The sequence below is a fragment of the Numida meleagris genome, chromosome 14 (assembly GCF_002078875.1).
Source record: "Numida meleagris isolate 19003 breed g44 Domestic line chromosome 14, NumMel1.0, whole genome shotgun sequence".
Lineage (NCBI taxonomy): Eukaryota > Metazoa > Chordata > Aves > Galliformes > Numididae > Numida > Numida meleagris.
In genome coordinates this window covers 2777744-2798671 of record NC_034422.1, presented here as the reverse complement: position 1 = coordinate 2798671, position 20928 = coordinate 2777744, and the positions used below count along the sequence as shown (strand labels likewise).

Below are 20928 nucleotides of genomic sequence, written 5' to 3'. Positions count from 1 at the left end.
TCTCAGCCTCACCAGATTGAGTTGGGATCAAATGCACTGTTGATTAGAAAGCCTTAGCAGTAGCAAAGGGATGCAGTACCTTAAGTGAATTTTTCTTATCTGAGGTGCATCAGACATGCTGGTACTATGTTTTGTATAACAAAAGATGCACGGTTCTGACACCGACATAAAAGGCTGTTCCTTTTCGGTAAACTGAGCATCTGCCTCTGGCAAGCTACCAGCCCTGGTTTATGAGAGAAATGCTGTCTGTAGCCTTGTGCAGCTCGATTTAAAGGATCCAGCAGAGCGATGAGGTGGCTGTGCTGAAGCCAGTGTTTGTTTTCTTCTTGAATTAGCAGTCTCTTGGAGAGATGCAGCAGCAGCTGCAAGAGAAGGCGTTAGCATCTCCTACCCAGGATTCCCCCGGCTTTCTGCATGGATCGAAGGACTCTGCTGGAAGCAGCAGTAAGAATTCATCCTGTGACACTGATGACTTCGTTATGGTCCCAGCACAGTTCTCAAGTAAGTTGGCTTCTGGAAATTGCAGACGTTCTGAGGAGAGGGGGATGTGGGTGCTAAAGGTAGTTAATAGACAGTTGAAACATTGATTAAAGCTGTTTGTTTCGACTGAGTAGCAGGAACGTTCTGGTTCTTAAGTTGCAAGAGACATCTGGTTGGCTGGTTAATTTCACAGGATATTTAGTAATTATCTTCAAAGATAGGATATGAGAGTAAAGGTTATTTGGGGAATTCAGTCAGAGATGGAACCTGGAAATCCAATTGGAAAAAGAGATAAGTAGGCTCACCAGGAAATGTCTTCCTCTCTCAGAAGATATTCCCATATCATCCTCTCTTCAGTTTCACTCAGCAGCACAGAGAAAGGCAAGTTTAAAATCCAAATTGGATTTTATACTTGAAAAATCTGTAAGAAAAAAAAAAACAAGGTGTTGGAATTTTCTTCAAATATCTTGAATTTGTTATTAGTACCTCTGTGTGTTTATACTGTGATAGGAATTGCATGAAATATATACAGGACCAGAGCTCCAGTTCAGCTGCAGACCTAAGTATGTTTAAGTACTTAACTAGCAGAAGGATGTTGTTCAATCTCGACCATGTGTATGATAGTTTGCTGAGTTGGGACTTGGTGATAAATGCTGTGATTTCACCCAAAACTTCATGGTATGAGGATCAGCAGCATCCACAAACTTAGATTTCAGCCTGCATGAATTTGGCAAATCTCTGACTACAGAAGCAACTTGGCAGATCTTGGAGGAGCAGGAAATTCTACCCCAAATCTCAGCTGCTCTTTTTGGGATATGATCACTAATGTTTCTTCGCTCCCTTGTTCCTCAGGTGACATGACTGCAGAAGCTGCAGGAGGGAAGCCAATCCAAGACAGCCTGATGTACAGTGGGTAAGGGCACCAAGGCAGCTGAAATTGTTGAATGTGTGTGCACTAGTGTGAATACAGCTTCTAGAGTAGATACTCGTTTATGCTTAGCTTCCTCATCCATTAGGACTAAACTGCAATTCATTTGCTGTAAGGCTCTTTATCCTGGTTAAAATGTCATAAAAGAAATGCAGTCTAAAGGGCCTTTCTGTCCTATAACACTGCCAGGTGATCAGTGTGTGGCACCTGAATATTGGAGTGTATGTGGGGCAGCATGACAGATCCAGGGCTCCTATTATTAGACACAGCGGAGGGTGCTGGGCAGACACAGCTCTGTTCTGTGTTCTGCTGGGGAAGCAGGGTTGTTTCACAGGTTTCTAACTGCTTGGTTCTATCATTTTTTAGGAGTTCTCTGGTGACTTCAGCTGGCTTGGAAAGCCAGGGAAGAACACCATCTCCTTCTCCCCCTTACAGCAGTTCTCCTAGCCCCTCAAGGTAAGAAGGACTGTTCTGTGATGAGTATAAAACTTTGATTATTTAAACTCCCATTGATTTCCAGAATAGGAGGAGATGTTGGTGTGCTGAGTGTCATGGTTTTATGATTTTTTGTTATCGATATTCCACATCATAACATCATGTATTGCACTGGGAGTTAAACCATCAACACCTCCTCCCTCCCTTTTTTGGGCCAGTGCATCTGTGGGCCTGCTGTCCCCCTGTCACGGACACAGATAGATCTAGAGATAACTCCGTGACACTGAGCAAGATCTACATCTCTCTTTTAATTAAAGAGTAACAAGAACAACCTAGGAGAAACTTCCATGGCCTATGGAATGTGATCCCGTAAACTCTAGAGCTTGTAGCTTTGGGGTATGCATTTAGTTTACAGGGAGCTGGCAGGCTTGCTTCCCACCTCTTTCTCATCTGCTGAGGAAGCAGGACATCTTTCATCTTCTATTCTGTCTATATGGCACCTGCTGGGGAGGAGAGTTGGAAGGGAATTCACACTCAGGGAGGAGGAAGCCCTTAAAATCTTACTTAAAAAGAAAATGTAGTCCCAGTCTGTGTTGAACATGCTTGTCACATCGACAGAGCCCAGAAAATGACAAACGTAGCCTGAAAGCATACAAATATAAAGAGAAGAATATAGCTCAAAGCCTTGCTGACGTGATCAGATTAATTGGCAGATATGTACCACAGTGTGCAGTATAATTGCATGAGGCTTCTTATGCCATTACCTGGTAAGCTTTTTAACAGCTTATTCTGAATAAACTGATTCCTTTGCATTCTGGGGATCAGTCCTTATTAAAGGATTTGGCCTTGTTTCTGGAAGGCAGTGAGTAGAAATTCATGGAAGTTTGCTTCAATCGCCGCTTTCCCTTCACCAAACTGGCCTCATATTCTGGTGGATCACGAGGTGACAAGTCACTGCCAGTGGCTGTATTTTTGCTCTTGCTGTCTTTTCTGCTCCTTCTTGCAGCTGCTGTGGAGCAGATGCCGCACCCACTAGATCTCCTTCCCACTTTTTTGTCTTCTTTAAAGGAACACTGAGGCATTGCTTCCTAACCTGCCCAGGATGGGAAATAAAACAGAAGTAATTAAATTCTGCAGCAGCCACCCTGTGTCTGCAGTGCAAAGCATGATCTTTGATCTGCTGCCACCCAGCTATGCCCTTATTATTAGCGTGACTTTCAGTGCTCTTCACCATAAATTTCATGTGGCCCTCTGGTTTAGCACTTGGCTTCACCGATGCAGAGAACTCTTGGTTTTCTCTCCCTCTGCCTGTCCTGCAGGCAGCAGTTCTCCCTTTTCATGTGTGGCTCTAGGCTAGCAAGCTGTGCTTGGATGTAGTCCAAGTAGGGCAGAAAGCAGAGTCTATGGCCAGCAGTGGGCTTTCCTCAGGATATCACGACATGCTGTGGAGCAGCTCTCCTCGCTGAGATTAGGCATAATTAAAATATGCTGACCGTTGAGCTTTTTCTTTTTTAAAAACACTTCCATGTTGAAGATCTTTAATAAGTCTAAGCAAAGGTACTTCCTTTATGTATCCCACACCAATGGATTAATGCCATTGCAAAGAGCTTTTAATTAATGCCAAGTAATTAAACTCCCTGTTTCAGGTTTATCTCATTGTCTTTGCAAATTTATAGTCAATTGCAGTCTTGAAGGCTCGAGGCCAATTAGCAGATTTAGTCTGTCAGCTAATTTGGGTGCTTTCTTTTGCAGCTTGCACCTTGTGTAGGACATCTGGCTCCTATAGGAACTTGTATGACCTTTGGGGATAGGGAGAATCCTTTCACCCCAAATCTTCTTTTCCCTTAAAGGATTTTGGCCAGATTGAAGAGACAGTGTTTGAAATTTATGTTGAAAGTCAGGATGTGTACAAAGTCTGACATCAGCCCTCAGATTTGTTGGTTAAAGCTGTCTACTGCGTCTGTCTGACTCCACGTCTTATGCTGATGGAAAGCAGTGACAACAAAACCTCACTTTGCCACTGAGCAGTTGGAAACCTTGAGTGCCTTTGTTTTACTGTATGCACCAAGAAGAATCAAGGCTTCCATGCCCTCTTTTAGAGGCAGATAGCAGGTGGAGAGTCTGTTCTCTGGTGAGAGAAAAAAGAATGAACAAGAAGGAACGTGTACGACTTAAAAAAAAAAAATATGATAATAAGAGACCTGTTCAGAAAGGGAGAGAAATGAAAATCACTTGTTGTTTCAGTTAATTGGCTAGTTTGTGATTGACAAGTGTCATCACGTGCACAGTGCAGAGGACAGTCACCAGCCTGCAGATCAGCTTTGTCGAACACTATCGCCATAAGCCACAAAGTACTGCTGACATTCCCCCCAAAAATTCTGCTGATAGGACGTTTTGAACTGGCAAACAAGACACAAATTCTTCTCTCTCCCCATATGCACATACGTATGTTCTTGCTGGATTGCATGTCTCTTTTCATCTTCACCTCATGTAAAACATTTCCGTTCTGAGAGTTAGATCTGAAGTGATGCCTCCTACTTCTGAGAGGCACACACAGGTGTGTTGTACATAGACAACACAGAAGACTGTAAAAGCCCTCATTATGAGTAAGATCTTTCTGTAATTGTGCAGCCACCCTGCAATTGATGTTGGCAGTTGTAAATAACATTGCCATGGCAATTAATCCTAGAATACTGGAGCCTTTGGGAAAAGACTTTAGGCAGCTACTTAGTTAAATGCAGTGTTTGCATGGGTTTTGTGTAGCATGTTTTCTATAGAGTTGTATACAAGTTAAGAATAACTGAGAAACTGTCACCCAGGGGAATAGGTACCAGACGTGAGCTTGTTAACCTGCTTGAATGGAAATGGAAAGAAGTCTGAAATTTGCACTATGGGCCTGTCCTGTTTTGTGCATGTGATATTCTTGCTGACCTTGATGGGCATACAGATACTGGCTCCTGTCCCCTGGATTTATTCTCTTCCTGAGTTGCTTTCTTCACCCTGCAGTTAACTTGCAAATACACTGATGCACACTAGAAGTGTGTTTTCTTCATGGTGCGTCAAGGCTTTCATGGAAATACCACTGCTGCAGCAGTGCCTCTTGGCACCAACGTCTTCAGTGGTGTCCTGTGTGAGCCAAGAGCATTCAGCCTTTGTTCAATTAATGTGCTCTTTGGCTGTGGATCTGAGGCTGTAGGAAACTGGGCCATTTGTGGCTTGAAATAACAGGGCTCCCATTTTCCTGAAGGGAGCTGTGATCTTGGGTGCATGTTTTAACAGTGGGTGGGAATCATGCTGGAGGAAAGGTGCCTGCTTTCAGGAAGTGTGCGGTGCCACTTCCCATTACACGGCTTTGAACTACCCCCAGGGTAAGCCCACAACCTGAGAGGAGCAAAAGGGGCACTCCCTGTGTGTGGTTGCCTTATAAAGATAATACCTCCAATTACCTGCCTGAAGGTCCACCCCTTACAAGAGACCTTGTCTCCTTCCAACAGCCGGCCAGGTCAGTTTTCCAGCAGCAAGTACGGACACTCTGTGCCCATCCCAGTTCCAACACAAATTCATAACTACCGCCGGATAGAGCAGAACCTGCAGTCTCCTCATCAGTACGCCTCTCCTCGGTAAGTGCTGGGGCTGGGAATGAGGGCTCACATCAGTGTATTACACTCTGTTACTTCTTGGGGTTCTCTTATGGTTTGTTCTCTGTATCTCTGAAAGTTTTCAACATCTGTCACAATGTTGAAGTTTATTTGTTACCAAGTACTGTGAATTTGGTCTACGTGTGTGGATGTGAGACAGCTCCCGTCAACTTTCTGTGCAGGCTGAAAGCCCTTTGGGATCTGACTGCTTTTCCTATGCCAGCTATGGTTCTGGGGTCCAAACAGAAACAATCATTTGTGTGGCACATTTCTCTATAAAAGGAAAAAGTTGAGATAAACAACTAAAATAGGTAGGGATGCAAAACTTACCTGACTTGAGCTTAATCGGTTCCTGTAGCTCATCACACCGTCGATGACGCCTCTTACATGAGTTGCATGGTAATGTGGTTATGCAGTCTGATTAAGTCGTGAGCAATCCCTGCCTGTGAGGCAGAGCATGCTTTGTGAGGGCCCTCAGGAAGAGCTGGACGTCAGCCTTCAGCCAAGCTCAGTGCTAATGTCTTGTACCTTCAAGAAACACCAGGCTTCTGCCTCTCGACCCGTCTAATTGATGGTTCCTACGATTTTGAGATCTGGGTTAACAGTGACAGCTCAGGTCATAGACTAGTTGGTAGGAGAATTGCACAGGATCTTGAAGAATTTGTACAGCAAGAGCAGAGAATATTCACAGCATCTGGATTAGTTCAAGTTTAGCTGTCAGAAGTAGCGTAATGCCTACGTCAGCCTGAATTTGGGCTTCTACCAGCTTAATTAAGGGTAAGGCTTACTCAAAGTGGACCAGAAATGAAGACACAGCATTGATCTGAGCTGTGGATCAGCAAAGATACTTGTTTTGTGCCATTGCTACTTTAATACTGTTCTGTGCTCAGTGATTTGAATGTGTGATGGTTTGATGTAAGCTCTCCAGTTCCCTGCATGCCCTGTATTTCTTATTGCAAAGCTTGTGACAAGCTGCTTTGTTCAGGCTCACAGCCTGCAGCTACCTGTCTGGGATCAAACTGTCCTGTTTTGCTCCTTTTAGTCAGCACTGTGTAATGGTGTGATTAGCATCGTCCCTGCAGAGGAACTCGAGGAATGGAACCAATCAGATGATTCATGCTCTGCTTTTAGCATCATCTCCAAATCTTTGGCGTCATGTTTTTCTTCTGCCCCAGGAAGCCGTATTTATCTCTCATCATCACTTCCTCTAATCAGCAAATTCATTAGACATACTACAAGAATGGAAGGAGAAAATTTCATCAAGCATTTTGTATGTCATTCCACTTTTCCATCAGCTGTATCTAACAGGTTATTCCAGCCAAATGACTTGTCATGTTTGGAAGTCATTTGACTAAAAACCTTGGCATACACTCAGATTCTGAAATATCGACCACTGTCATCTGACTGGCTAGTGATGCCTGTGTGGCACAGCTTGTTTGTGGTCAGGTATCTTGCATGTTGAGGTGGTAATTATGTGTGCTTACTTCTGACCACATCACCTGTCCCGCTCATCTGCTTGCAGGGCGGTATTGACATTCCACATCTTTCAGCAGCTTCAGTCAGCTCCTGTTTTTTTTCTGCAAGTTCACAGCAGATAATATTTAGCCTCCTGGATGGCTGATATTTGGAAGTGTTGAAAACTTGGCAGAGCAATCAATACCTTCTTTCTGCCGCTGAGTGTACAGGTGTCTGTTTCCTTTTTGTGCATTCAGTTTTGCTTCAGAACAGGGTGCTCAATGAGTGTTAGGCCTCTGAATCTGGAGCAACCTGGGCAGAAGTGACTTTCAGGTTAACATTTTAAAGGATTTCCCTTTATTTTTTTTTTCCCTAGCATGTGAATATAGCGTAGATTCGTTTGACTGAAAAACAGTAACAGGTTGGAGTGAGACTGGGGAGGAAGAAGGGAAGAGAAATCACTCTTCTCTATATTACTGTTGACATGTTTCAGAGGAAAAAACATCAAGTAACACGTATACCTAGTAGTGTTGTTGAATTGGTTTAGTGACAGTTCATCAGAGTGACTGCCTCTACTGCAATTAGCCCTGCTTGTACTGCTGAAACACATATGGCTTTGTTCCTTCTGTTCAGATGCATATGGGCAGCTTAATACCTCATTGCTGGGAGGGGAGGCAGGGTACCTTGGTGACAGCATCCTTCAGTGGCTTGAGCACAGAGGGTTTTTTTTCAGCATGTTCATGGATTCCTGTCCAGAACACCACCTACTGGCTGAAACTGAGGTCCTTTCAGCAATGGAAAAGATGTTTCCAAATCAAGAGTAGAATGAAGTATTTGATGAAAAGACTGTTTTCTCATATAGAGGCATGTAATGGGAAACTCGTGAAGGAGCGTGCAGAGGTAGATTGGCATTTCAGTAGATAGGATTTAGGCTGTGCTCTTGAAGAGCAATGACACCATTCAAAAATTAAGAAATATTTAATATACTCAAAATCCTTTCTCTCTCCAGAGTGATGGTGTGGCTCTATTCACTTTCTCCCTACTCTGGTTTCCTCTTTGTTTCTTTTTAGGCTAGGTATACTTGAGGTTTCTGCATGTGTGGCACATACAATTTAATTTAAATTCTCTAAGGAGAGATTTCATAGAGTGTTACAGGAGTTTGGCACCCAGGCAATACTGACCATTCCAGCTCAGAGAGAAACTCCTCTGGGTATAATCTGTATTTGTGTAGTCCTGGTGCAGTGGGATTTTGATCCAGGATAAACAACCATGAAGCTCCATGTCTGTGGAAATAGCACTGTGTGTTTGAGTGTGTGGCGATGGTGTTTTCCTTACTCCTCTCTACTAGCAACTGAGTAATGTGTATTTTGTTTCCTACAAGGTCTGGGGCGGTCCGGAGATCTAGCAGTACAAGCCCTCTTGGTTTTCCTAAAACTGGTGCTTCCCCTCCTTATCCTGGAGAGCATGGATCTGTGCCTAGCTCTAGAAAGCTTTCCTTTGGCGGTGCCAAGCCATTTACTCCATCACCACAAGGTAAGATGTCAACTGGCATGTTGCTGCTCTAATAAAATCACATGCCTCTTTCCTGTACAGAGGAGGTTTTGACCTGATGTAGCTGTCAGGTAATAGGGAGTTCAGATGGTTGTGTTTTCCCATGACTCTTCTCAGTAGAGCGTTGGTAAAATGGAGCAGAAAACACCTATTAGCCTCAGGAGAGGTAAGCAGTGTTCTAGTGTCTGTGTGAAACATGTTGTTGTCCTCTGCAGAGGGCTTTTCTAAGGGTAAAGTATCTTTTTTTTTTTTTTTACCAGTTTGGACTGGAGTGAGGAAAACATGATCCAACTGCTGTCAGAGCAGAATTCTGACTGGCTCTAGAAGGGCTTTAAAACTTCAGTGTTTCTGCTGAAAAGTAGCTGTCTGAATATTCATACTCTGTCCCTCTGAATTAATGTCTCTGCAAAGTCAGACTAAACTTGGCTAAACGAGTACCAGCTAGAGCAGCTAGAGCTTTTCTTCTCCTTTTACTATACAACCATGGCTGAGAGTATGGGAGAGATAAGCACCACCCTTTTTAAAATAGGTGGTGAGTAGTGTTGTTTACTATGGAAACTTAATACCAAATACACTTTTTGATTGTGTTCATTTTAAAGTTGGAACGATCCCGGAGCAGCCCAGCCAGACTGTTATCCCCTCTTCTCTTGGAGCAGAAGTGAGAAGCCGGATTCCTGCAGCTGGTATGTTGGTCCTTGCTTTCCTTCTTTACTCCTGTGGAGAAGGGCAGAGCCGTAATCTGAGAGTTTTTGTGGTGGGGTATGTTCCTTCAGCATCTTCTCTTGGTGCTTGGCCACCAGAATTTGTGTATGCTGGTAGGAGTCAGGGTTGATCCATTCACATTCTGTCATTGATCTTCTTCTAGTGCTGACAGATCTTGTGACACAGAAACTCTAATTTGGGACTTCGCAGTTAATGGATTGAGTAGAGAAAAACCACCTCAATGCCCCAAACTCTTCTGCCTTGTTCCCTGTTTGATGTTTAATTTCCTTGCTGCTGAATGCTGATATTTGTAGTTCCTTTCTCTGTAAGGGTTGCAGTAAAGGAAAGAAACTACACTTTTATCTCCCTGTTGTTCTTCTGTTCCTCCTGTGGAGTCAAAACCCAATCAGGCCTAGAATTTTTATGGCACTGATCAGAGTGCCATCTTTATCCATTAATTAAAGGGTTTGATCCGTCGATGCCTGGTACAAGCTTACCTTCTTGGATGTCTTAGCAGTGAATCTTGTGATCAAGCTGACATTTTCTTTTAGAACCAGAAAATGATGTGGTTTGTCACTGTGTTTGGGCCCCCAGGTGCCTCAGCACCCGAACACTCTCCTCGAGGGATGGGCTCCCGGCTCCACAGTGCTCCCAACTTGTCAGATTTGCATTCCTGCAGGCAGAAGATAACCAAGCAGCACTCTGATCCTCTAGTTGCTCACTTTGGCCATACCCCAGTAAGCCAACCTCTGCAGATTCATGGCCTGCAGCACTGCCGGCAGCTCAGATCCTCGCCAAAGCTGTCTGAGTTCATGCAGAGAAGCCCATTGCCAACTATCATGGGCTCCCCTACAAAGGTAAAGCAAGGAGTCTGCTCTGGGGTTTCTCACAGCTTGAGCTGTTGTGTTATTTGGGGGTGAACCACTGTATGATCTCTGACTTGGATTTATCACCACTCATTCACCGTTCTTCAAGGGCTGCTTAATGATCTGTGTGAAATGAGGTGGTGTCCTAGTTCTTTGTGGACAGATCTCACTTGGCATCAGTGTTTGCAGTCTGAGTAGAGTCCAGGGTTCTAAACAGGCAATGCAAAGGAGCTGACCAGATTAGGACAGAAGCGCATCAGTGGACTGCAGTGTCAGGGTTGATTTGCACATCGTGGCTTTTGACACGAGTGTGCGTGCAGTAGGAATCCCCAGCAGAGACAGCAGGCTGTTGGGTGGGTGACAGCCCTAGTGTCTGATGTGAAGCTGGCACTGGGACAGCATTTTCTCTGTGCTTGTGTTAAGCTGCAGTGAATTTTCAGCAGTTTGTTGTCCTTTCATTTTAGCCTTTCTGAGATAGGGAACAAGTAACTGTGGGCTGGGATTTCTGCCTCTCCATTTCAGGTGTGTTTTTACGTGTGCAATTTAATCTTGATAAATAAATGAAGGATGAGGGAACCTTCATTTTTAAGACAGTTCTCTTTGTGTTCTCTTTCTCCTAGGCTGTGTCTCCTTTTGAGTTTCCCAAAACCCCAAGTTCCCAGAACCTCCTCACTCTCTTGGCCCATCAGGGGGTCATGATGACTCCAACACGGAACAAGACCCTGCCAGATCTGAAGGAGATGGGTCATTTCCACTGCCAGCAGACTGGCTTGGGGTTGAGGCCTGTGGAGGAGATCAAGGGCAGGTGAGCTGTAGTCTGCTTTGTACAGTGGTTTTTCATTCCCTAACATGGGATGGATGGGGCAAATCTCAAATGTCAGCTACTTCAATCATAATAATCTGCAAGCATTCAGCAGTCATCTGCTAGCACCATTGGGTTGCAAGCAGATGTTATGCAGATCTTTTTAAAGTTTTTCTCTACAGGGGCAGGCCATGGCCTAGATTTTATGACATGAAAGATTGCTTGCAGCTTTATACTGTTACTGCCCAAGGTTCCATCAAGTGGGGATCAAGGATCTGGTTATTAGACCAGACTCCCTGCAATTATGCAAATGTGTGCTTTCTTCTTTTTGAAGCGTGCGCCTGTCATAAGTGAGAGGTTTGTGCTCCTTGTCTATCAAGCAGCAGGCATAGGTCTTCAAAGATCTGTTTGAAAGCCAGGTACTGACTGCTGTGAATGTTGCAGGATACAAAGTTGCTCAGGTGTTAGCATTAAGTTTTCCTTACCTGCCTCTTTGCATATTTCTTGTATTAATTTCCATATCTTCCATCAAAGAAAAATTATGCTACAATAATGCTGTACTCTGTACTTGCATTACTGCAGTTAGTCATGGTACTCATAAACTTTCTGCAGATAGCAGGAGGTGCTTCAGTTACTCTGTTAAAAGAGGAATAGGGCCAGTGGTTATTTCAGTTCTGGACTATTTGTTGTGGAGTGTTTGTGGACCAGCAATGGCACAAACTAGCTGAAACCACGTACCTTACTGGTGACTTTCTGCATCATCTTGTATGTTCTCTTTTTAGATCTCTAAGCACAGGCCGGCTTACTGACCTGCTTCTCAAGGCAGCCTTTGGGGCACAGATCTCAGAAGCTGGCAGCAATGACAGCCTGAACAACGAGAAGCCAATGGAAATCGCAGGTAGGTGGGAAGGTAGGGCAGATCTGGCGGGATGGGCTTGTGTTGGGGGAAAGTGTTTGCCTGCGTGCCTCCTATGAGAGGGAGGCTTCTTTTCTGATGGCTTTTGCTGTAGGAAGTGACTACTGTGTGTGGGGAGTGTCGTGGTGCATGCTTTCTTTTCTAAGCGCTCGACGGTTTGTGGCTTTACGCATGCTGTGTAATTGCTGGCTAGCAGTGTGATTTTTGTAGGCAGGGCTTCCTCTCTTGGCCCCTTCTGAATGAGATACCATGTGGAAGTGGGGACTTTCTGCCAGGCAGCTTGACTATGAATGATTCTGCAAGGGTGGGTCTTCCTGCGCGTGCAGGTTGGGAAGCGAGGAGGGGAGAACAGCTGCAGCACCATGTAACGCTGCCCAGGCTCACGTCTGCTGTCCGTGCCAGCCTGACTGCTCGTGTTCTCATGGGATGCTTCCAAAGGGAGCACTGGCCTGTGCTGGTAGCCACCGTCTCCCGAGAGAGTCTGCAGGAACGTAACACCGCTGGGTGAGGCACACCGTGCTCGGAGTAACTTTCCTGTAATGTCAGTCTGCACCTTTCAACTGTCTCCCCAGCTCCCTCAGGTGCTTACGGAGGGACCCTGCACTCTGGTGCCCGGGCGGGGGGCTCTGCCAGCCCATCCCCAGTGATTTTTACAGTTGGATCCCCTCCCAGTGGAACAACCCCCCCACAGACCACGAGGACCAGGATGTTTTCAGGTAAAGGGCTGATACCTGCCTGTTCCAACATCTGGGGACAGAGCGACGTGCTGTATTCCTTACTGCTGCACACTGGTGGTGGAACCAGGCTGTTCAGAGAGAGCTCGGTGGTCTGAATGCCTTCAGGGTTCTTGTACTGGCTCGTGCCAACTCCAGTTACTGCTAATAACTCTTCACACTGGCACGAGGACTAATGCCTTGTAAGAGTTTCCAAGACTGGAAGAGTGAAGCAAACTGTACTTTTGCTTCATTTCTGTCTGCTTCAGGAATAACGCTGCAGCTGTTCATAGATCCATTGTTGTTCATAGGTCAACAAAGATAAAGATTGCTCTGTATGCTGATGGTTTTCCTCATGGGTTTCAGATAAGCTATAAAGGGCAAGCGTGACCGTTCATGCAAAGCAGTTTTGGTGGACAAGTACTGTCATGAAAGGGCTCTGTATGCAAAAGTACTGGTGGTGTTACTTATGCTGTGAAATGCTTAAGTAGGAAATGGGGAAGTGCAGTCCTGATTGACAGATCCTTTAAGATGCCAGCACTCTGGCCTCATCAGCCAACAGTTGAGGCTGCAGTAATTGTCCCTTTTGGGGCCATGTGTCTGGGAGCTGGAATCTATAATCAATTTAAGAAAATATTTGGATACTTGATCTGCATTTTTGGCTGGTTTGAGTTCTTGTCCTGGCCATTCCTCATCTGAATGTAGTCGACCCTGTTGTTCTTAATTACTGTAGGGAAGGTTTGGATGCAACTATGAATAAGCTGCTTGACTGGGACTAGGAGGACATATGGGCTCAGTTCCTGGATATGGCTTGGATTTCCATCATAACTAAAACTACTCAGATCCTTGATTGTCTGGGAAGTTGGGTCTATAATCCTTCCTTTGTCTCATTTATTTAGAGTGTAAGCTCTGTAGGGCAGGGACTCTCATACAAAGTGACTGACTGTCCTATTGCACAATGGGGCTACTATCCTGGCTAGCGCCTCTAGCTGCCACTGAAATGCTGTGAATAGAGAATTCAGTCTTCCTGTATTGCTTTTGAGGGAATAATAGCAATTTGGGAGTAGATCCAAGTGCCGCTTTTGGTGGGGTGATAGTTGGATGCTTAAGGATCTGCTGAGCAGTTAAAATTTCAGATGGAATTCTTGGTAGAGAAGGCTGTTGAATAGTGAGCCTACAACACATCCACAGCTTTGGGTAAAGGCAGTCAAAGCAATGCTGCCTGACAGGCTTTGTTTATTGGATCTTTGCAATAGCTCCTTATGTTATAGTTAATGCATAAAAGTGAATGGTGAAAAAGGAAGCTTTGCAGGCTAGAACTCTACGCCCCAAGTGCATTGACAATCCATGAGTAAGATCACTTGACAAAGACAGAGCCCTTTCATGAGTCATCAGAACAATTTCTGTGAACAGTACCGCAGAATTACAGGGTATCCAGAATGTGGTGGTGTTGGTCTTTTCCTTTCTCTGAAAGATCTGGAAATGCTTTCTCAGTCTTTGATGATCCACTTAGCTTTGAAGCATGCCAAGTGGGAGAGATCTTTGGGAGGAGGCAGTGCGTCACTGCAGAGCAGTTGTTCAGATGTGCATTGTGTTGCTCAGCCTTTCAAAGTCAGGGTAGGGCAGCAAATTAAGTTTGTGGATAGAAGAGAAAAATCTTCCTCCAGAGAATCAGTGGAGAATTAGTGGAGTATTGTAGCTGGTATTGGCATCCCCCAGACAGGCAGAATATTTCCGTCTGCAGTCGTGCGTCAGGAATATGAAGCCCTCTGGAACTGATGAATGTGTTATCACACAGATAGAACCTTCTTTTTGAAGTGTGCATCTTCTATGTGCAATATACGCTTAGGGTGGATTCAGCTGCCAGGAAAGGGAAAAGACAATGGTGATGGAATTGTCTGATGAACACGGTACTTAAAGACTCCTGAATCCTGAGGTTAGGGTCGTGGCTCAGCTGAAATCACTTGCTTTGTCCATCCTCCTACTTGTGAAGAGAGAGAAGCAGAAGTACAGGGCATGCAACACAAAGCTCTCCTGGTTTGCGTGCAAGTGGCGGATGCTTTAAAACTGTGATTAAAACCCCACCTATCAGAGGTACTCATTCACTGATAGAATTAAAGCTTTGGAACCAGGGTTTGAACCGTGCCGATCCATGATAAGGCTGAAGTTGATTATGATGGTGTATGATAAAATTCAGCCCGAGATACTGTGTCAGAATTCAGAAGGGATTTGAGTGGGGAAAAAAAGCTGCTTCTGGAATTGTCACCAGAAATCACTGGCAGTCAGGAAGGCGCATTAAATTTGCTTGAGCTTGTAAACTGGTCTCCCTGAGACTGAGGATCTTGCATGTGGAGTGGTTATTTTGCATCAAGCATCTTTGTATCTTCCTCTAGAGTACCTGTTGCTGGCTCCTATCGGAGCCAGGATCCTGGATCCTACAGTGACAAGTATCCCCTGTGCTGGGCGAGAAATAGCTCGCCTAATATTAATATCTTAAGTAATTTCTTTCTTTATTTTTCTTTCTTTCAGTGGGGTCTTCCAGCTCTCTCAGTTCTGGAGGCTCGTTCACTGGCAGGCACTTGGCAGTGGGAACTGGTGGGGATGCTCTGGAGGGCCCTTCGAGTCTGCGGTACGCTTTTGCTGATCCAATCACCGCTAACCTGGAAGGTGCTGTTACATTTGAGGCACCAGAGCTGCCCGAAGAGACACTCATGGAGGTACGTATATCCACACTGGGACTTGTTAGGGGCAAAGGACAGGCGAGAATAAGGAAAGCAGACCCAGAGGTTCTCTGGCTCTAGGTTTGAATTCAGGGCAGTCAAAGATGGTGTGAACTGGCTTCAGGGGAGCTAGGCAACACAATACTCAGGAAATTCAGGACGTGCTTAGAGCAGTGGTTTTTGAGCCTGCTGTTGAGCTTTTTAGTCCTTGAGACAGCCCATGAATGGAGTTAAATTCACGATTTCAAAAGCTGAAATTGCAGGTTGGAAATATCAGTTACCTGGTGTGTTCTGCATCATGAGTTTCTGAAGAGAACTGATACTTGGGGCCTTTTCCCTTTTAAAAGGCTCAGCGTTAGTAATAGCTGACTTGAGAGAGCGAGTAGCCTGGTATATCAAATGCCTGCCTGCTGCATGCACTCAGGGAGTCAGTCAGTGATACAGCCTCAGCTGAAAGGGTCTGAAAAGAAGTAAACGTGACACTTGTGTTACTGATGGGGGGGAGGGGGGACGTGACACGCTCTGCACAAGAACAGCTGAACCAGATTGCCGAGCTGAAAGGCTGCCAGGCTCCCCTTCTCTGCAGGCTGGAGGCTGGCTGAAGCAGAGCTGCTTTTGTAGCTGAGATACAGTTGAAATGTAGGTCAGGCTGCCCATTTGCAGGAGAGGTGGGAGACAGAATCAGTCATGGATTCAGCTCTATTTGTAAAGCCTCCTTGGACCACCTAGGACTGAGAAAGGCTCTTTGCATCGTAATCTTGCTGGTGTTTCAAAAACTACTTGGATACTTGCAGACATCTGCATGCATTGTTTGTAGGGTGTGGGTTTGCTTTTCTACTTCAGATTTTTAGCTCAAATTTTTTGTCAGTTATGCATTGGATTGCATTAATTTGCTCAATTAACTGCAGAGCTACAGGGCAAGAACTTAAACATTGATGCATCACAGCAGTATTGAATTTAACTGAGCATCCTGTCTTTGTGAGGTCCAAGAAGTATGGTTCCCTGCCAGCTGTCACTGCTCTCCAGGATCTGCAGGGTTCTAAAGAAGTATCAGCCTGATCTTGTTAATCCCATTCAGTTCAGCTTCTCATGTCTGTAATGAGACGTTTGGGTTTGGTCACAATTTCTGCTGGGTGCAGCCATTCACAGGCACGCCACAAAGCCTTCCTGACACTAAACTTTTTTGGCATTTTTGGAGACCCCTTTGTGCTCTGTGGAGCCAGCCAGAATGGAAACCTGGCAGATCTTCTGCTTTCTGCTGATGCTTTCAGGGCAAGGAAGTCTTGCCAGAATAAGCACCCCTGTTTTTCTTGAGCAGAGCTGTTGCATTCAGATAGGTGCTGGTTCATCCATCTTTTGAAAAGGTTTCTTGAAGTACAGACAAGGCAAATTGAATGCCAGGTTTTTGTTTGCTTTGCAGTGCTTTAAAGGTATGATACAGAGATGGCTTTGGAAGGCAAGACTCTTGCGATGCCTAATGAGGCCAGAAATGCCAGCGTAATTAATACAAGCTAACTATATAAGCAAAGGGGAAGGACTGTACATTGGTTAGAGATATAAGGCTGAGGTTTGCAAGATCTCAGGAGGTTCCTGCTCTGCTACAAGGTTCTTGTATGACTTGGCAGCTACTTAATCTCCAAGTTCCTCCTCTGCTTTTAAAGAAAATAGAGGAAGATGGAGATAACACTTCCTTGCCTTACTGGACTGTCCAGATAGCAAGGTAGCAGAGAAGAGATTAAAGTTTCAGATAGTCAAAGCTCCTTCAGCAGCCAATTGCCTGAGCTGGTGAATGAAAAACGTAAAGCATGGTTTTTTATGTTTGTGTGTTTGGTTGGCTTTTGTTCCCTCAGAGTCATGTTGGAAACAGCCTCACCAAGACCCTGTAAGAGAACTATTCCTCTAGATATTTGAAGGTCAAGCACTTTAGCTGTTTACTACAGGGACTACACACAGTGGAATTGCATCTGATCCAGGCAGCAATTCATTTTGTAGGACACACAGCTATTCAGTTTTTCCACAAATACTAACTTCCCAAAAATGCTTGCTATGATTTTGGCAATACAGCTTCCGAGAAATGCGATAATACCCTTTGGTCTATAATAGCAGAGGGAAAACTGCTTTGAAATGAACGTAGTGCTTCAAGGGCAAGGCTCTCCCCTCACCAACTGGGAGGAGCTGCAGGTAAAGGCTGTCCTTGCTGTCCCTTCAAGGACCTCACCCAGGGCTCCCTGCATTGGGCCAGGAGCAGCTGGAGACACAGCTAAGTGAGGGCTGGGGTGCGCGATGGGCCACGCTGTTGGCAGGTTTTTGTATTGTAAGAGGTGGTCACTCCCTCAAGAAATGCACACCCAGTTTCAGTTTTGTACCAGCACGGCTGTGGTGGGGTCGGAGCTGGGCCAGTGGTACTGTCCCCCTTCCTGTCTGACTTTCAAAACAGTCCAAAATTGCTGTGAACACTCCTTATGAAGGGAGCATGTCATTTGGAAGCAAGTCTCTCCAGCTTCTGCAGGGACTGGCCTGGAAATCTCTGGCTTGGAGCTGTCACTTGCTGCCTTTAATGCGGAGGAGGAACTGGTGCAGTATGTGGGCTCGGCGCTGAGTTTGTTTTCCTTGCACAGAGAAGAGGTGTGGGGGGGTTTGGGGCCAGATGTTATCTCTTTCATCTGGGATGAGTCGCTAGCACAGCTCTATGTGAGCAGCCTTCCCCTTGTAACCCCCACCTTGGTGTTCCCTTCAACAGCAAGAACACACCGACATCCTGCGCAGCCTCCGCTTCACGCTGGCCTTTGTCCACTATGTGATGGAGATTGCTGCCCTGAAAGGCAGCTCCAGTGAGATGAGTGGTTCGGTGGCATCCGAATACCAGCTGCAGGAGAGTGTGGTGGCCGACCAGATCAGCCTGCTCAGCCGGGAGTGGAGGTAAGGGCTGGGCAGAGGACCTCGAGCTCCCTTGTCGGCTGCTCCTCCCTGCCACCACGTGTATCTTTGTGCCAGACATCTTTCAGACACGTACTGCCGCCCTGGTGATCAGTTTGCATTGCACTGTGCTTTCTTCGCAGCTATGCAGAGCAGCTTGTGCTGTACCTGAAAGTAGCAGAGCTTCTGTCCTCAGGCCTGCAGACAGCCATAGAGCAGATCAAGGCTGGCAAGCTGTGCCTCTCCTCCACTGTCAAGCAAGGTAAGGGGCCGCTGGGCACACGGTACAATGAACTTGCCTGGAATGGAAGAATGAAAAGTGTATCACAAAGGCAGGGAGGAGGTTGAGATGCGAACGCCCAGCAGTGTGCACTCAGGCGTATTGCTCACTGTGCCCTTGCATAGCCAGGCCTTTCTTTCAGGGTATTTTCTGTACTCGTTGGGAGGAATCTTACTCTCTCAGCCTTTACTTCAGGTCTTGTCCCCGTGAGAATCTTCAGTCCTAATTAGTGAGAGGGAAATGCATCTTATCTGATTTCTTGTACATCTCTATCTCAGGTGCTTATTTGTACTTGATGTCAGTCCAACTTAATTATACAGTACATGTCCCAATAAGTGCTTAGTTGGCGAATTGAGACACGTCTTGGCTATGATGATTTTTCAAATGAAACAAAAACACAGGAAGCAAAACTCTGGTAATACAGGAGTCACTTATTTGCTAGTCGTACAGCCTCACGTTTGCATCTGGGCAGGTTTAGCTACACTTCTTCCACATGTTCGGGCTGACATAACACAAATTAATTATTCCCTTTCCAGGGCAAATTGCAACTTGTAGGAAGAGTTATGCTATGAATCCAGTGTGTGGGAACTGGATAAAGCTACCTTTTCTTAGTTCTCTTCCCACAAAATACTGTTCCCTTGAGGTTTTATAGGGCACAGTGAGGGCAAAAGAGATCTCAAGGTACTTGTGTACCTTCTTTCACTTGTGCATGGAAAAAGCTGAAGTGCAACAAGATACTGCCCTGCAATGTCCTTGGGCAGTGAGTGCCAGGCAGGGTCCCTATCCATAGCCATCAGCTTCCTGGTAATTTGTGCACAGCCCAGACGTCTGACTGAATTCCACCAATGAGGATGTTGCTTTACTTGCTTGTGTTTCGTTCTTGCTGTGGGGAGTGTTCTATTTTTTCATTAAATGTTTGTTTTTTACAAAGTCTTCCTTGGCTGCCCCTCAGCAGGGTGCTGAGGTAGCTTGGTTCAGGGTATGGGTTCCTTTACCTCCCCCTAGGAGCGAATTGTGCAGCGTGGGGGTTTCAGACGTGTCACAGTTACTGCTTGTCAGGTGGTGGGAGTTTGTACTCGGTACATCGTGTAGCCGTACAGCTAGTGAGTCTTGAGCTTGTGGCTTCACATGCTGTTTTGGGTTGTTATTCAATCCTTTTAAATCATACTCAACTCTGGGTTCTCTGTCACATAATCTTCCTGTCCTAGCTGCTGCTGTGCAGGAAAGGAGGTGACCTTTTGCAGGCATCGGTGTCTTTCCATTCTGGGACAGCATTGTCCCAGGAGACAGATTCCCTTGCTTAGTGCTGCTGAGCCACGCTTAGCTCCAGCAGCTAGCACATGCAAGTCATGTTCTTCACAGCATGTCATCGCCCGTCGGGTAACAGAAGCTTTGTATCTGGCATGTCTGTTGCTTCTGGTGACATGTGAGACATCTTGCACAGTGCAAACTGCTGTCTTGTGGCAACTGAAGGGAACAAAAATTGACCTGGCCTCAGGTGAGCTGGGCATGTAGCTCTCGCAGTGTGCAGGCTTGTAATTGGTCAGGGTGACAAAGAAAAGGAAAAAGACCTCATGGGTGCAGCAGGTACTTTGCTGCCAGTTTTATGTTTGGATACAACATAACCTGGTTGCCTTGAAGTGACTTGTTTGGAGTCCTGTGCATGGAGGTTGGGAGGCACGGGGAGAACAGGAGCTGGTGCCCAATGCATTTCTTTTCTTTATTCTAGTTGTGAAGAAGCTCAACGAGCTTTATAAATCCAGTGTTTCATCCTGCCACTGCCTCAACATGAGACTGCAGAGGTTCTTCCTGGACAAACAGAAACTCATGGATCGGATCAACAGCATCACTGCAGAGAAGCTCATCTTCAGCTATGCTGTGCAAATGGTAATAACTGTACAGAGTCTGGGAACGGGGCTAGCACAGAACAAGTGCCAGGCGTTAACAGTTCCTGCTGATGGTTTTAGCAGGTGGTTTCATTCATGATGCTGGGTGCAGCCTCTGGAGGTTTGGTGAGGGAGGCTAAGGAGCTGTGCTGGGAAAGCTTGGTCTGGTATGGGAGTGACCTTTTGCACGGGGCTGTTGCCTGCAGGTGCAGTCTGCAGCCCTGGATGAGATGTTCCACCACAGAGAGGACTGCGCACAGAGGTACCACAAGGCTCTGCTGCTGATGGAGGGGCTCCTGAACATCATCACTGAACAGGGGGACATAGAAAACATCAATAAATGTGAGTGCTCAGGGACTTTTTTTTCTCACTACGTCATGTCGTGTTTTTCTAGCTGCATGAATTGGAAATTTTAGTACCCAGCATCCATTTTTCCTTTGGCTACATCTTGATGGTTATAGCACAGATCTCGTGATTTGTTGTAGCTCCTAGCAGCCTGGCCTCATGCTTTCCCAGCTGGAAGACTGTTAGAAATGCAGGTCCCTGTTCTGAGCCATATCTTGAGAGCTGCCTTGCAGAGCAGTCGCCAGGGCTTTGTTGGAGCTTTTGTTGTATGGAGGAACTTGCTGAAGGAAGTGGT

The 20928-nt window shown here is 45.7% G+C and overlaps 1 protein-coding gene across 3 annotated transcripts in view; it reads left to right on the top strand.

Annotated features, from left to right (window-relative positions):
- ULK1 (unc-51 like autophagy activating kinase 1) overlaps positions 1-20928 on the top strand; it is a 74221-nt gene that overhangs the window by 48951 nt on the left and 4342 nt on the right. Inside the window, exons 13-27 of one of the 3 annotated variants that reach the window (XM_021412952.1) lie at positions 339-501; positions 1333-1393; positions 1775-1864; positions 5338-5463; positions 8318-8469; positions 9087-9170; positions 9784-10046; positions 10676-10860; positions 11640-11755; positions 12346-12489; positions 15016-15203; positions 17947-18125; positions 18266-18384; positions 20132-20289; positions 20495-20630. In XM_021412952.1, the coding sequence (XP_021268627.1) occupies positions 339-501; positions 1333-1393; positions 1775-1864; positions 5338-5463; positions 8318-8469; positions 9087-9170; positions 9784-10046; positions 10676-10860; positions 11640-11755; positions 12346-12489; positions 15016-15203; positions 17947-18125; positions 18266-18384; positions 20132-20289; positions 20495-20630 (2164 nt within the window). Of the gene's footprint in view, positions 1-335; positions 502-1332; positions 1394-1774; positions 1865-5337; positions 5464-8317; positions 8470-9086; positions 9171-9783; positions 10047-10675; positions 10861-11639; positions 11756-12345; positions 12490-15015; positions 15204-17946; positions 18126-18265; positions 18385-20131; positions 20290-20494; positions 20631-20928 lie in introns of all 3 variants that reach the window. The other 2 variants (XM_021412951.1, XM_021412953.1) reach the window with 2 other exon arrangements.